The sequence below is a fragment of the Empidonax traillii genome, unplaced genomic scaffold (genome assembly GCF_003031625.1).
Source record: "Empidonax traillii isolate 1590-97213 ecotype Southwest subspecies unplaced genomic scaffold, ASM303162v1 scaffold177:size1754471, whole genome shotgun sequence".
NCBI classification, from domain to species: domain Eukaryota; kingdom Metazoa; phylum Chordata; class Aves; order Passeriformes; family Tyrannidae; genus Empidonax; species Empidonax traillii.
In genome coordinates this window covers 123,776-136,933 of record NW_020955370.1, presented here as the reverse complement: position 1 = coordinate 136,933, position 13,158 = coordinate 123,776, and the positions used below count along the sequence as shown (strand labels likewise).

The following is a 13,158-nucleotide window of genomic DNA, read 5'->3' as shown; positions in this document are numbered from 1 at the left end:
AAGCCGCTGGGGTGACTCAAAGCCTCCACGTGCTCGTTCCTCACTTGGCTTGGGCTCCTGCCTGAGGAAAGGACCGGTGGGCTGTGGGTCCCCTGGCACAGCCAAGGCCCCTCCAGCAGCGCCCACCGCCCCAGCGGTGTGTCTGCACTGCGTGGGTTTGTGCAGGGCTGTGAGGGTGTGTGGTCACCCTGGGAGTGGCAGTGGGGAGGTGTGGGGTGGGTGGCCAGTGGCACAGGGGGACAGAGGGACCCCAGCTCACCGCAGCTGTGGGCTGGGAAGACTTTGGGTGCCGTCACTCGCTCTGCTGGGGTGGGTGGGGGCTGTTGCACTGGTAAAAATTTACGAGGGTGGGAAATGGGCCGTGGTCAGGATGTGGGAAATCCCTCCACATGGCTCTTTCCAGACTTCACAGGCAAATCCTTCCCTCTCCGTGCCAGGACGATGGCGTCACCCGGGTCTGCTGGAGAGCCCAGGGCCGCACTCCTGCTGCTCCAGCCCTCCCAGCAGGGCGGCCCGGAGCGTGGCTGATGTGTGTGTGCCGTGGTGTGAGCAGCTGAGCTGCCCCCCGGGCCCTGCTGCCCTCCCCGCGGGCAGGGCTCTGCCCTTATCAGCGGGTCCAGCACAGCCCCCCCCCCCGCTGCCAGGCTCTATCTCCCGGCCGCTTTCCTTCCTTCCTCCCGGGGCGTGCCGTGCTCCCAGCCCGCCCGGGCTCAGCAAACCTGCTGCCGTTGCCCAATGTCCCTGCCCCACGCAGAAAAATGGGAGAGGATGTTCTAATGGCAGCGTGGGCGAGGTGTGTGCTGGCTGCCTGCACACCTCAGGGGCTGGAAGGGATCCCAGCACCCACTGGGCATCTGAACTCCGTCTTCCCACCCCAGCCATCGCAGAGATGGGGATTTAAGCCCCTGTGGGTGTCCACGCTGACCACGTGGCTCAGTGATGAGGGAGAAGGCAGCTTAAAATACCCCCTGAAGCACGGAGGGCCTCTCTGGAGACTCAGAGTGAAACCCTGCGTCTTTTGCTGACTGAGTCCATTGCAACAGGGCTGGAACACGTGGGGAAAAGATGGAGTACTTTTCCTTTTTTTTTCCCTCAATAATATTTTTTCGTTTCAAGAGCTGTTTGTGCTGGGCTGCTTCTCTCCAGATCTGAAACTTGAGACTGGAAAATGGTACAAAGCTTTTCGAGAGGGAGCAGGATGGGGGAAGGTTCTGGGCGGCCCCTACTTGGGTGTGAGTCCACTGGGGCTCGATGCTCAGAGCAATTGCACCAATCGAGTTTCCTACCCAGAGCTCTTAATAACTATGGGAGCATCTTTTAATGCAGCTCCAGCCTTGAGAGAGGTCTTCAAAGCGCTTGTGAATCATTTATGGGCAGCAGCTCTGCCTGATGGACTCTTGGGTGTGAGCGGCAGCGGAGGTTGTGGGGGTGTGTGGGGGCTCTGTGGCATTGCTGACCCCTTTGTCACTGCCCTATGGAGACGGAGAGGGAGGAGCGGGAGCTCCTTGTGCTCTGGGTGATGGGCGTGATAGATGCTTGTGGGGGACCTGCACCCTTGGATGGCTCAGAGCTGCTTTCTCCTCCAGCTTAATTGCACCAGCCTGATGCACTGTTACTCCAGCACCAGTAATGTTGCTTCCCCACACACCAGCAGGCTCAGGGAGAGAGATCCTAATCCTTTTCCAAGCATCTATGAACCCTGTGCTGCTTACACTGCCCTCTGACCAGGTCTGCTCTGCAGAGTTGTCTCCAGTGTCTCAGACAATGGTTGTGCTTGGATGTCCCAGTTCTGCTCACTTGGCCTTACTGATGGTCCCTTTGTGTTGCTCAGACCATCCCCACGTGTTGTGGTGACGCCTTGTACGAGCCACATCACTTTTTCCATCACTTTCTTCCTTGGGTGTGCTTCCTTGGGTCAGCACTTGCTGTGATTCACCCCGGGGCTGGGAGCCAGCCCTGGTCACCTTCCTTGTGCCTTGCCTGGCTGAAGAGTAAAACCTCATCCCAGTTGCTCCCCAGTGACCCCAACACACCTGCCCTCTTTGAGGGCATGGGGGCTTCACCCCCTGCTGCTGCTGGAGCACAGGCTCTGGCAATCGTGGCTGGATGTCAGGCTTTGAGGAGCTTCAGTGGGCAAGAGCTCTGGGAGGGAAGATGGTCAGGGTGGGGGATCTCTTCTTATTGACCAGACCAGGTGACCCCGATCCACCCCCTTCCCATTTATCACTTCCTGTGGGTAATGGCAGCGTCCCCAGTGCATGGATATCTTTTCCAGCCTGAAGTGACATCGTGCTGCCCCAGGACCCTTCTTCCAGCCCAAAGCACAGCTCCTACCAAGCTCAGGACGTGCTCGTGGGTGCTGAGCCTCGTGTCTGTCACCCCCCACTGCTGTCACCCGCCTTGTCCCTGCATTAGGGTGTTTGCTCAGCCATCCCCCTGTGTCAGCTCAGCACGTCACCTCTCACTTCCCTTTTCTGTCCCCAAGACAGAGCTACCTCGTCCACCCCAAGCACCAGGGACTGGGCTGAGGCTCCCTGGGGACCCACAGCCGGGCTGTGCCCTTCAACAGGACTGGCGCTGCCAGGTCTGCCAGGCAGGGAGCCGTGTTCCTGGTGGCATAGCCCTCCATCCTGGGGCTGGGAGGGAGGCAGGGACCCAGGACCGTAGGGATCCAGACAGCCAAGCTTATGGAGCTTATGGCTGTGGATGGAGGCGCCGGCTGGCCCGTTCTCATGCTGAGCATGCCAGCTCTGGAGGGTTGGGTGCCAGCACCAAACACGTGGGGAGCTGGAAAACACCTTCCCACCACCATCCCCCAGGGATTTCTCTGCCTGGCACAGGGTAAGACTTCTTGTGGCTCAGACTCTGTGCTTGTGGGGGGGGGTGGCTGCTGCCCCCAGCCCGTGTGGAAAAGGAGCCTGGAGCCCTCATGGGTCGCTGCCCTCCTCCCTCCTCTCACCCAGTGCCAAAAGCTGCTCTAACGCACAGAGCCGTGAAAGCCGCTCCGGCCGCGCCGCGTGACCGGACAGCAGGTGCCCGCCAGGCTGTGCCAGCTCCCCCGGGAGCTGCAGCACCTCGGGGCAGGCCAGGACTGCCTGGGGAGCTGCTGGGGAGCGGGATTTTAAACGTGCTGCAAGCCTGCTGTGCTGGGAAGCCTTGCCAAGGGCTGTCTGGGGTGCGATGGGGACAACTGGGGATGGGGTTTTGGGGTAGGGGTGTAAGAATGGGGCTGTGTAAGACTCTGGCTCTGATTTCTGCGCTGCTGGCTCTGCTGGCTCTCACCACTGAGAGCCATTGCCCAGAGCTGGAGGAGGATAAGGGTGTCCCAGGGATTGCTCTGACCCCACCGTGTTCCCATTCCCAGCTCTCCAGAGCAGCTGGCATCTCAGGCTTACTGCTGGCTGCCCTGGGAGGAAAACAAACAGTGTCTCCAGCGGGATGGAAAGTTTTGCTTGCTGGGGCTGGCGTCGTCCCAGTTTAGCAGCTCTGAACTAGCGAGCATGGTACTTGTGTTTCATGCCTGCTCTTCCTGGGTGTCTTACTTCCCAAGAGCTTTGCATGGCAGCAGCAGGGGAAAGCTCCTTGCCTGCCCAATGCTGTTCCCTGCCACAGAGTGAGTTGCATTGCTGTAAATGGAGGCTTTTCCCTTTCCTGCTGCTCTGTGCCAGAGGCTGATCCATGTCCGTGTCCAGCCACCTGCAGCCCTGTCCCTGTGGTCCAGGGATCACTGAGCTCAGCTCTCCCTCTCCCAGGGTGTTCCTGCAGCCCTCTCCTGCTTTCCCATGCCTGGCTTTCCATCGCAGCCTCTCTCCCCACAGGCGAGGCGGGAGGAATTCAGCCGTGTCCCAGGGCTCCCGTGCATGAAGGGCGGAGGAAGAGCGAGGCTGCCGTGGGTGTTTGCCATCAGGACACACTGCACAGGATCCCTGCCACTCTTATGAGGTAAGGACACCCTGGTGGGGCCAGCCCTATCTGGGGAAATTTGGGAACTGGTTGCTCCCAGCTTTAGTGCTGGAGAGGGAGCCCAGCACCCTTTTTAACGCAGGGACAGCAGGCTGTCACCTGGCCCAGGAGCTGACAGAGGGCAGCAATTCCCAGTGGTGCCGCCAGCTCCAGGCTCCTCCGTCCCCAGGGAGCTGGTTCTGGACTTCCACATCCCCACAGAGCTGATCCCATGGGCACCCCACACTCCTAAAGCCAGGCTTTGCTTGTGGTGGGGTTTAAAGGGGAGGGTTGTGTTCAAGAGTCCAAGTGCTGGGGGAGCTGCAAAAGTGTCCCTGTGCCTGACTCTTGCTTTGGGAATGGGCTGCCGATGGGATCCAGTTGCAGAGGGGGCTGGTGGGATCCCAGTCACTCAGCTGGTTGCTCAAGTGATGTTTCCTAAGGAGGGTGGAGCCATGGGAGGCTGATTATTGGGATCCTGAGCAGGGACAGGAGCCAAGCTTGTGGACTGAGCTGGCATTTCGCAGGTAGTGGCACTGGACAGGCACAGCAGGTGACGCCATCCCCGTGGCCATGGCTGTCCTGTGGGGACAAGGGATGCTTGTGAGACCTGTGTGAGTCCCTTGTGCACATGGTCAGGGGGGACAGGAAGAGGTCAAAGGGGGCTGTGCCTCCCTTTGATTACCCCCATAGTCCCTAATAGGCTCTGGGACTCGCTCTCTTGTGCTTAAATGGAATTACTTTTCCTGCAAAGTCTTGCCTGATAGAGCCAACTGCAGGGACCCTTGGGAGGGGATTGCTTGAGGAATTAACCACCTCTTGGCTGTTAAGCTTCCTCCTCCTTGCACGTGGTGCCAGGGAGGAGGATTCAGTCTCCCAGCCTGGCATGTGCATGCACGTGCCAGAGGGGAATGTCCTGCATCTCCCCTCCCATGGGGCACCCAAACACATGGTGGGTCCATGTGGGAGCTGTCCCCTGGGTTTTGGGGGTGCAGCAGCTGGGCTGATGGTGGCAGGGTCTCACCAGCACAGCCAGTGGCACAGGGGGCTGAGTCTGGTGACATCCCACTGGGACCCAGCCTTTCTCCCCCCACATGAGCTCCTGGGGAGATGCTTTTTCTGCTCTCACTGCCCTCCTGCACCCTGCCAGCCTGCCGACCGCCGCCGGCCCGCGATGTCAGCCGGCGACAAGAACGGGGGCAGCCGCTCCAGCAGCAGCCGCCTGCAGAGCAAGAAGCCCCCCAACCTCTCCATCGTCATCCCGCCCCGGGAGGCGGAGGAGGATGGTGCCCCCAAGGAGGTGAGTGATGGAGCTGCATCTGTCCCATGCTGATTTTGAGGGGCTGCTGTTCCTGGGGCACCCCCCCCCCGTGCCATCCTGTCCCTAATGCCCTGCTCTGCCTTCCAGCCCTCCAAGGTCCCCATCTACCGGAAGAGCAAGAGCCTGCAGGAGCCCCGCCTGGAACGCCGGCACGGATTCCGCCGGCAGACATCCCTGTCCCAGAGCATCCGCAAGTGAGGGCAGGGAGGGCTCCAGCAGTGGCTGGGTCACTTGGAGGGGTCCCTGTCAGGTTGTTGTGGGTACTGGCAGAGCGCTTGGGATGGGAATGGAGAGTTGTGTCTCAGAAGGGAATGCGAGAAGGACTTTCCCCCACTTGCCTTCATCCCACTGCCCTGCTTCAGGCTGGGCTGAGACACCCCAACCCAGACCACCTGCTAGAGGGCATACCTGGGTGGAATGGTGGTGTTGGAGTGGGGGGACCAACCGTGTGACAGGTGTGCCCACCTTGTGTGCAGGGGCACAGCGGAATGGTTTGGTGTCAGCAGCGACTGGGAGGGGAAGCGCCAGCAGTGGCAGCGCAAGAGCCTGCAGCACTGCAGCATGAGGTATGGCAAGCTGAAGCCTGCCTATCGCGACATGGAGCTGCCCAGCCAGGAGGTGCCCTCCTTCCAAGGCACCGAGTCGCCCAAGCCTGCCAAGATGCCCAAGGTAGAGCTCGGCTGAGGGGGTTTCCTGCTCCCAAGCCTTGCTCTCCCAGCACTGACACCTCTTCCCTCCTGCAGATCGTGGACCCGCTGGCCAGGGGCCGTCCCTTCCGCCACCCCGACGAGACCGACCGTCCCCACACGCCCCACCATGTCCTGCCCCCGCTCACCCCCGGCGTTGTCTCCTTGGCGTCCTTCAACAGCATCCGCTCCGGCCACGGCCGCCTGCCCCGCAGGAAGAGGGAATCCGTCGCCCACATGAGCTTCAAGGCGGCTGCAGCCCTTCTCCGTGTGAGTTTTGGGAGCCTGGGGGGAATCATTTTCTTACTGACCCAGGTTTCAGCTCTGTCCCTCGCCCATCACCTTTGCTTCCTGGCTTTTGGCTTTACGTGGACATTCCTGTCTCTCCAGGGTGGGTTTGAGAGGAGAGATTGGTGGTTTTTAACCTGAGCTCCACTTAAAAAGGGTTTTGGTGAAAATTGGGCAATCTTAGAAAAAAGCAGCTTCTGGGTTCCGTCGCTGAGGAGCCAGGAAGCGTCTCCAGCAACCTTCTTGCTCGTGATGAGCCTTGGGCAAGCCCTGGGGACACATTTGTGGGACTGAGTCAGATTCAGAGGCCACTTGTCATGCTGACTAACATGGCCATGGCCCAGTGCTGGCTCCGAGGAGCTAAAGGCAGCTCTTGCTGCCAGCTCCTGCTGCCAGTCTTTCCCACACAGGGGAATATGGTGGCTGACTGGGATTTAATCCTTGCCCATGGGCTTTGGGGAGGGAAGTTACGAGAAACCCTCAGTGCTGCAAACCCTGGGGGGCTTCCACTTGCTTACCCTCATTTGCTTGCCCTGCCAAAGGGACGCTCTGTCCTAGAGCCTCTGGCTCCCAAGAGGAGGAGCAACAAGAGGAGCTTTGTGTACCCCAGCTTCATGGATGAGGACATGGTGGACGCTGCTGATACCCTGGACTCGTCCTTCTTCAGTAAGGCAAGTGACGTTCCATGCTGGCCATGGGGACGGGGGGCTGTCCCAGCGCCCCTGAAGAGGGGCTGGGTGTGTAACAGGGCTCTCACAAGGACCCCTGTGTCAGTGCTTCTCCTGCCCCACAAGCAGGGGCATCAGTGGCTGCTGTGCCCCAGTCTTGGCGATGCTCCTTGGGGGCGTCAGGGAATGCTGTCACCGTCATGGGAACATTTCACACCCCATGATGTGCAGTTAATGAGATGTCAGTGGGGATCACCCCCTCCCCCTGACCTGGGGGATGCTCAGTCTGGGGGAGGCACACATCCAAGAACACAAATCCCTTCTCTTTCCAGATGGACATGCACGACGAGACATACTCCATGCCCGATGATGTCTTCGAGTCGCCACCTCTATCAGCCACATACTTACGCATGCACCATGTGGGGGAGGATGCCAGGGTGTCCCCTGAGATGGAGCAGCCCACCCCGTGAGTACCAACTCTCAGCAGGCACTGCCCTGCTGCAGGCAGGACAAAGTCCCCAGCCATCCCTGCTGTGCTCCTAGGAGGGTGAAACCAGGAGGAGCTCCCAGCCGTTATCCCAGGATATCCCTGTGGCCACGGGTTTATTTCTCAACTGGTGCCTTTTGGCAGCTGTGATGGGTTTCTCCTCTCTCCACAGGCGGGAGGGTGCCCGGCTCGCCTCGGTGTCTGGCGGCGCGGGCGCGGCCCCCCGGCGGGGCAGGCGCATCGCCTCCAAGGTGAAACACTTTGCCTTCGACCGCAAGAAACGCTACTACGGGCTGGGCGTGGTGGGCAAGTGGCTGAACAGGACGTACCGCCGCAGCCTGAGCAGCATCGTGCAGTCACAGCTGGAGATCACCGACAGCCACCGGTGAGGGGCACTGATGGCACGGGACACCCCGGCTGTAACCCAGATGTGTGTCCCCCTCAATGCGTGGGGACCAGGGCTGGGGAGGGGCTGCAGTGTCCCTTTGCCCAGCCACCCTTGGGCTGCTCAGATGTTGGGTCCTGTTCCCTGCAGGCCGTATTTCACGTACTGGATCACCTTTGTGCACATCCTCATCACCTTGCTGGTCATCGGCACCTACGGCATCGCCCCCATCGGCTTCGCCCAGCACGTGACAACAGATTTAGTAAGTTTAAGAGCCTTCTTCCTGGGGGGGTCACAGTCCCAGGGTGTCACATTCCCTGCAAGAGCTGGGAGCGTCTTGGGGGACTCCTGCTGTTTGAGAGGCTCCATGAAATAGCCAGGGCATGAGGATGAGCAGCAGCATGTGTGGTGGGAGCAGAGCTGTTCTCCCTCCAGCCTTGGTGCTGGGACCCAGCAGCCCTTCCCCTGCTGCTGGGGAAGATGAAGGAGGCTGCTCAGCCCCTCAGGAGTGGAAGGAGAAGGGGATGTACCCCCATACCTCCTGTTTCCCCACTGGGAGCTGATCCTGGCCTCTCTTGGCAGGTACTGAGGAACAAGGGGGTTTATGAGAGTGTCAAGTATATCCAGCAGGAAAACTTCTGGATTGGGCCCAGCTCGGTAAGGACCCTGCCAGACCCTTGGCCCTTGGTTCCAGGCTCTGCCCTCTGCTGCTCTTGCCCTGAGCTGAGGGGATTCTCTGAGATGCTTCTCTCCTTGGGTGGGGGAGAGCTTGACCACATCATTCCAGCCTGCTGCCCCGGTTCCTCAGTGCCCCCATCCCTCTGGGACCTGCAACATCACAGTGGGATGGTCAGAAGAGACCCCATCCCCTTCCCACCTTCCTTCTTCCCACTGGGGTAACAGAGACCTGTGTCAGTTGCCTGTGGTGACCCCCCCTGCCCCTGCTGAGCTCTCCCCGGGGGCAGCTGGAGGGAAGGGAGGTGTGCAGACAGAGCATCCCCTAGACTGGCATCTCCCTCCCAGATTGACCTGATCCACCTAGGAGCCAAGTTCTCCCCCTGCATCCGGAAGGATCGGCAGGTGGAGCGGCTCATCCAGCGCGAGCGGGACCGGGAGCGCGGCTCCGGCTGCTGCGTCCAGAACGACAACTCGGGCTGCATCCAGACCCTGCCGCAGGACTGCTCGGTGTGTGCCGCTGCCATGGGCACTGGGAGGTGCTGGGGATCCCTGGGGAAAAGGGGGAAACCATCTCTGCCCTGCACAGCACCAGGGCACGGTGCATGTGGGGTCAGAGTGTGCATTCCCTGTCGCATCCTCAGTCCCTCCATCCCTCCCACAGGAGACTCTGGCGACGTTCATCAAGTGGCCAGGCAGCAACGCACCAGCCATGGGCTCGGGGGACAAGAGGACATCAGGGGCTGTGTGCCATCAGGACCCCAGGTAAAAGTGACAGCTGGGCAGAGGTGGCACAGTCACCTGGCTGTGTGCAGGACATGGCAGAGGGGCTGCCCAGGGCTGCCTTTGCAGTTGGGATGCCTTGAATCCTCTTGTCCAAGGGGCCAAGGGGCTCTTGAATACCATAGGAGAGTGAGAAGGAAGAGGGAATCAGGGAAATTGGGGTGGGGCCTGTCCTAAATGCAGGCAGCAATGGGTGACACTGGTCCCTGTTCTGCTGGGATAGGTGGTGCTGGTCAGGACATCAGTGGGGTGGTGGGAGTGCTGTGGGGTTCATCTGCGGAAGGAGTTGCTGTGTGTGGGGGGCAGGATCCCTCCCGAGCCAGGGAAAGGGGCAGGTCCCAGGGCTGTGTGTGTCTGAGGGCAGTACTAGTCTGCAGGGAGGGATGTCCTGGGGGAACCCACCTGACTCACCCACCTGCTTCCACCAGGACCTGTGAGGAACCAGCATCCAACCCACCCCATGTGTGGCCAGATGACATCACCAAGTGGCCGGTAAGAGCCCCGTGCCACCGTGAGCTGGTGACTCCGTGGTGGCAGCAGGCAATGAGCAGGCAGGGGGCTGCAGGCAGAGCCTGGGGCTGGACCCTCACCAGGGCTCCTCCCCCTCCTGCTTCTAGATCTGCACCTATGAGACCAAAACCAACCACACAGGCTTTGCCCACCTGGACTGTGAGATCAAGGGCAGGCCCTGCTGCATCGGCACCAAGGGCAGGTGGGTCACAGCGATGGGGGCACCAGGCCTGGCTCCCTCCTCTGCCCTCCTGCCTCGTGTTGTCCCATCAGTGTCCAGAGCTGTGGCAGAGTGGGGAGGGAGATTATGGAGCCTCGTGGGGTGGGAGGCGTGGTGGCAGCAGGACCAGCTGCCGGGAGCAGAGGGGGATGCTCAGGGGAGCAGGGAGTGTGCCCTGCCCCGAGCGAGCCCCCTGCCTGCCCTCTGCCAGCTGCGAGATCACGACGCGGGAGTACTGCGAGTTCATGCACGGCTACTTCCACGAGGAGGCAACGCTCTGCTCGCAGGTGAGCAGGGCCAGGGAGGCACGGCCGTGGATGTGGGATGGCCATGCCAGCAGCCATGCTGCTGCCAGAGTGTCCTGTCAGGAATGGGACGCGGTTGGGATGGGTGTGAGCAGGAGGGATGCAAAGCACAGGGGCTTGAGCCAGCCTGACCTGGGCAGCACTGGTGTCCTTGGGAAAGGCACATCCTGGGCAGGAAAACAGCCCTTCAGCATCTCCTGGGGCACTGGGGATGCTCAGCTGCTCCTTTTCCAGCATCTGGGCAATGCGGGTCCACCACACCACCCAGGGTCCCCCCACAGCTGGCACACGGATCGCTGGCTGCACATCCCTGGGATCCATCCTTTGCTCCCTGTGGCTCTGGGGTCAGGGCCGAGCCCTCACCACCCCCCAACCCTCTCCCTCTGCAGGTGCACTGCCTGGATGAGGTCTGTGGGCTCCTGCCCTTCCTCAACCCTGAGGTCCCTGACCAGTTCTACCGCCTGTGGCTGTCGCTGTTCCTGCACGCCGGGTGAGCCACAGCCCTCTGTGCCCACAGGGGTGGGGGGAATGGGGATAGGGGTGTCCACTGGGATGGTCTGGGACTCCTAGTGGGGTGGGAGAGAAGAGGGAAGGGCACCCCCACACTGCAGTGACACATGCTGTCTGTGGAGGGTACTTTGTAAGATGTCTTGGGCCCCAGGGCAGTGGGTGGGAGGGCTGGGCAGGGGTCTCTAACACAGGGTCTCTCCCTCAGCATCCTCCACTGCCTGGTGTCGGTGACTTTCCAGATGACAGTGCTGCGGGACCTGGAGAAGCTGGCAGGCTGGCATCGCATCTCCATCATTTTCATCCTCAGTGGCATCACTGGAAATCTGGCCAGTGCCATCTTCCTGCCCTACAGGGCAGAGGTGAGGCCTGGGGGGGGGTCTGTCCGCATCACCTTGAACCTAGCCAGCTCCCCAGGGACTAAAGGACACCCTTCTCCATCCCTGTCCTGGCAGGGATTTGGGGAAGGCTCTGGAGCACAGGGCTCTCATCCCCTGGCAGGTTTTGCTGTAGGGAGGGTGAGGGGCTGGCACACCCTGGTGGCAGGGGGAGAGGGTGTCTGTGCCCCACGTGTGGCGTTCGCACATGCCGTGTGTGCCACACGTCGCCACGTGTCCCTGGGAAGGCCGGGTCCCCAGGCAGGCAGATGGTTAATCTGCTGCCAGCCAAACCCTCTCAGGCTTTAAATGAGATCACACCAAGCGCCCTAATCCCCCTGGGGGTGCGTCAGGATGGGGCTGGGGGAGGCTGTGGTCTGGGAGGAGGTGATGCTTCCTGGCTGCTGAGTCACGGAAAACATCAGCTCTGCCAAAACAGCCCTGATGTGCTGCCTTCCTCTCCCTCCCGTGACAGGGCTCCCACCCCTGAGCCCCACACAGGAGCCTGCACAGGGATGCAGAAGCCAAATGACTTTTGCAAGGGGAGGAGATGATCCCTGGGGACATGGGGATGTGTCTGGGGTAACATGTGCAGTGTCTGGCCATGACTCCCCTCATCCCTGCAGGTGGGCCCTGCCGGGTCCCAGTTCGGCCTCCTGGCCTGTCTCTTCGTGGAGCTCTTCCAGAGCTGGCAAGTGCTGGAGAAACCCTGGAAAGCCTTCCTCAACCTCTCTGGCATCGTCCTCTTCCTCTTCATCTGCGGCCTCTTGCCCTGGATCGACAACATCGCCCACCTCTTCGGCTTCCTCAGCGGCCTCCTGCTCTCCTTCGCCTTCCTGCCCTACATCACCTTCGGCACGATGGACAAGTACCGCAAGAGGGCCATGATCATCGTGTCCCTGCTGGTCTTCGTGGGGCTCTTCGCCTCGCTGGTGGTCTGGCTCTACGCCTACCCCGTGAACTGGCGCTGGGTGGAGTATCTCACCTGCCTGCCCTTCACCAGCAAGTTCTGCGAGAAGTACGAGCTGGAGCAGGTCCTGCACTGACCCTGCCGGCGGGGACAGGGCTGGGAGATGCTTTCCGTGGGGGAGACGGCAGCAGCTGCTCCGGGGTGGGGGCAGGCCCTGGGCACAGCTTCATCCTCAGGGAGGGTGGGTTTGGGGTCCTGCTCGATGCTGGGGATGCAGGGGGGAGCAGGCCTGAGCCAGCCCAGCCTTGCACCCCTTTGGGGCTGCCTCCTGATGCTGACAAGCCATAACTGGTTTTTGGACCGACTCCTGCATGGGGAAGGGGTTGAAGGAGGTGGGATTTTGGTGTATCCATGACCAGGCTGGACTCCCCAGCCCTGGGGTGAAGCTGCCGAGGTCTCCAGCCTGTACCCCTGCCTGCCTGGGCCCCGTCCCACCTCGGTGCCTCTGGGTGCTGCAGCTCATACTGTGAACACAACCCCCTTTCTGCAGGGGCACTTCTTTTTATCTGCAGCCCTTTAGGCCCAGGGTTTCCCCACTTTGGGCTTTCTGGAGTCTCTGTCATTGCTCTGAGATGTTCAGAGTTGAGTTTCAAATGTATTTTTCAGTCCTGTTCCTCTGCAGGCCCTGAAGGAGGCTTGTGCCTCCCCATCTGACTCCTCACTGGATGGAGAGGCAGGACTTGAGACAGGGGGCCTTATCTTCCCCTTATTTCAGTGAAATTCCCTTTTTGGAAGGGGAGAAGCGGCACAGGCCATGTTTGTAGTGCCATGGTAAGGTAGGCAGGTACAGAGAAAAACACCCTAGTGGGCTTGTGTGGCTGCTCCTGAAGCCCTCACACCTCTTGAGAAGCTGTTGGTGCTTCCACGTTCTGCCTTGAGTCCCTGCTGTTACTCTTTTCCCTTCTTCAAAGCCTAGAGACCCAGGTAACCCTCCTTTCCTGAAACAGTGCTGGTCAGACGGAGAAGTGTGGGACTGGGGCAGTTGCCTTCCCCCTTTCCTGCCTCCAGCCCTGGGCTGCTCTCCCAGCATCTCC

At 60.8% G+C, this 13,158-nt stretch overlaps 1 protein-coding gene across 1 annotated transcript; it reads left to right on the top strand.

Annotated features, from left to right (window-relative positions):
- Positions 1–5,116: 5,116 nt before the first annotated feature.
- On the top strand, positions 5,117–12,200 carry RHBDF2 (rhomboid 5 homolog 2). Its single transcript, XM_027886116.1, has 17 exons — positions 5,117–5,242; positions 5,351–5,457; positions 5,740–5,932; positions 6,007–6,219; positions 6,780–6,908; positions 7,238–7,371; positions 7,565–7,777; positions 7,928–8,039; positions 8,360–8,434; positions 8,801–8,962; positions 9,117–9,217; positions 9,664–9,727; positions 9,853–9,947; positions 10,177–10,252; positions 10,660–10,760; positions 10,986–11,139; positions 11,781–12,200. Exons 1-17 carry the CDS (start codon positions 5,117–5,119, stop codon positions 12,198–12,200), a joined length of 2,475 nt encoding a protein of 824 aa, XP_027741917.1.
- Positions 12,201–13,158: the final 958 nt, after the last annotated feature.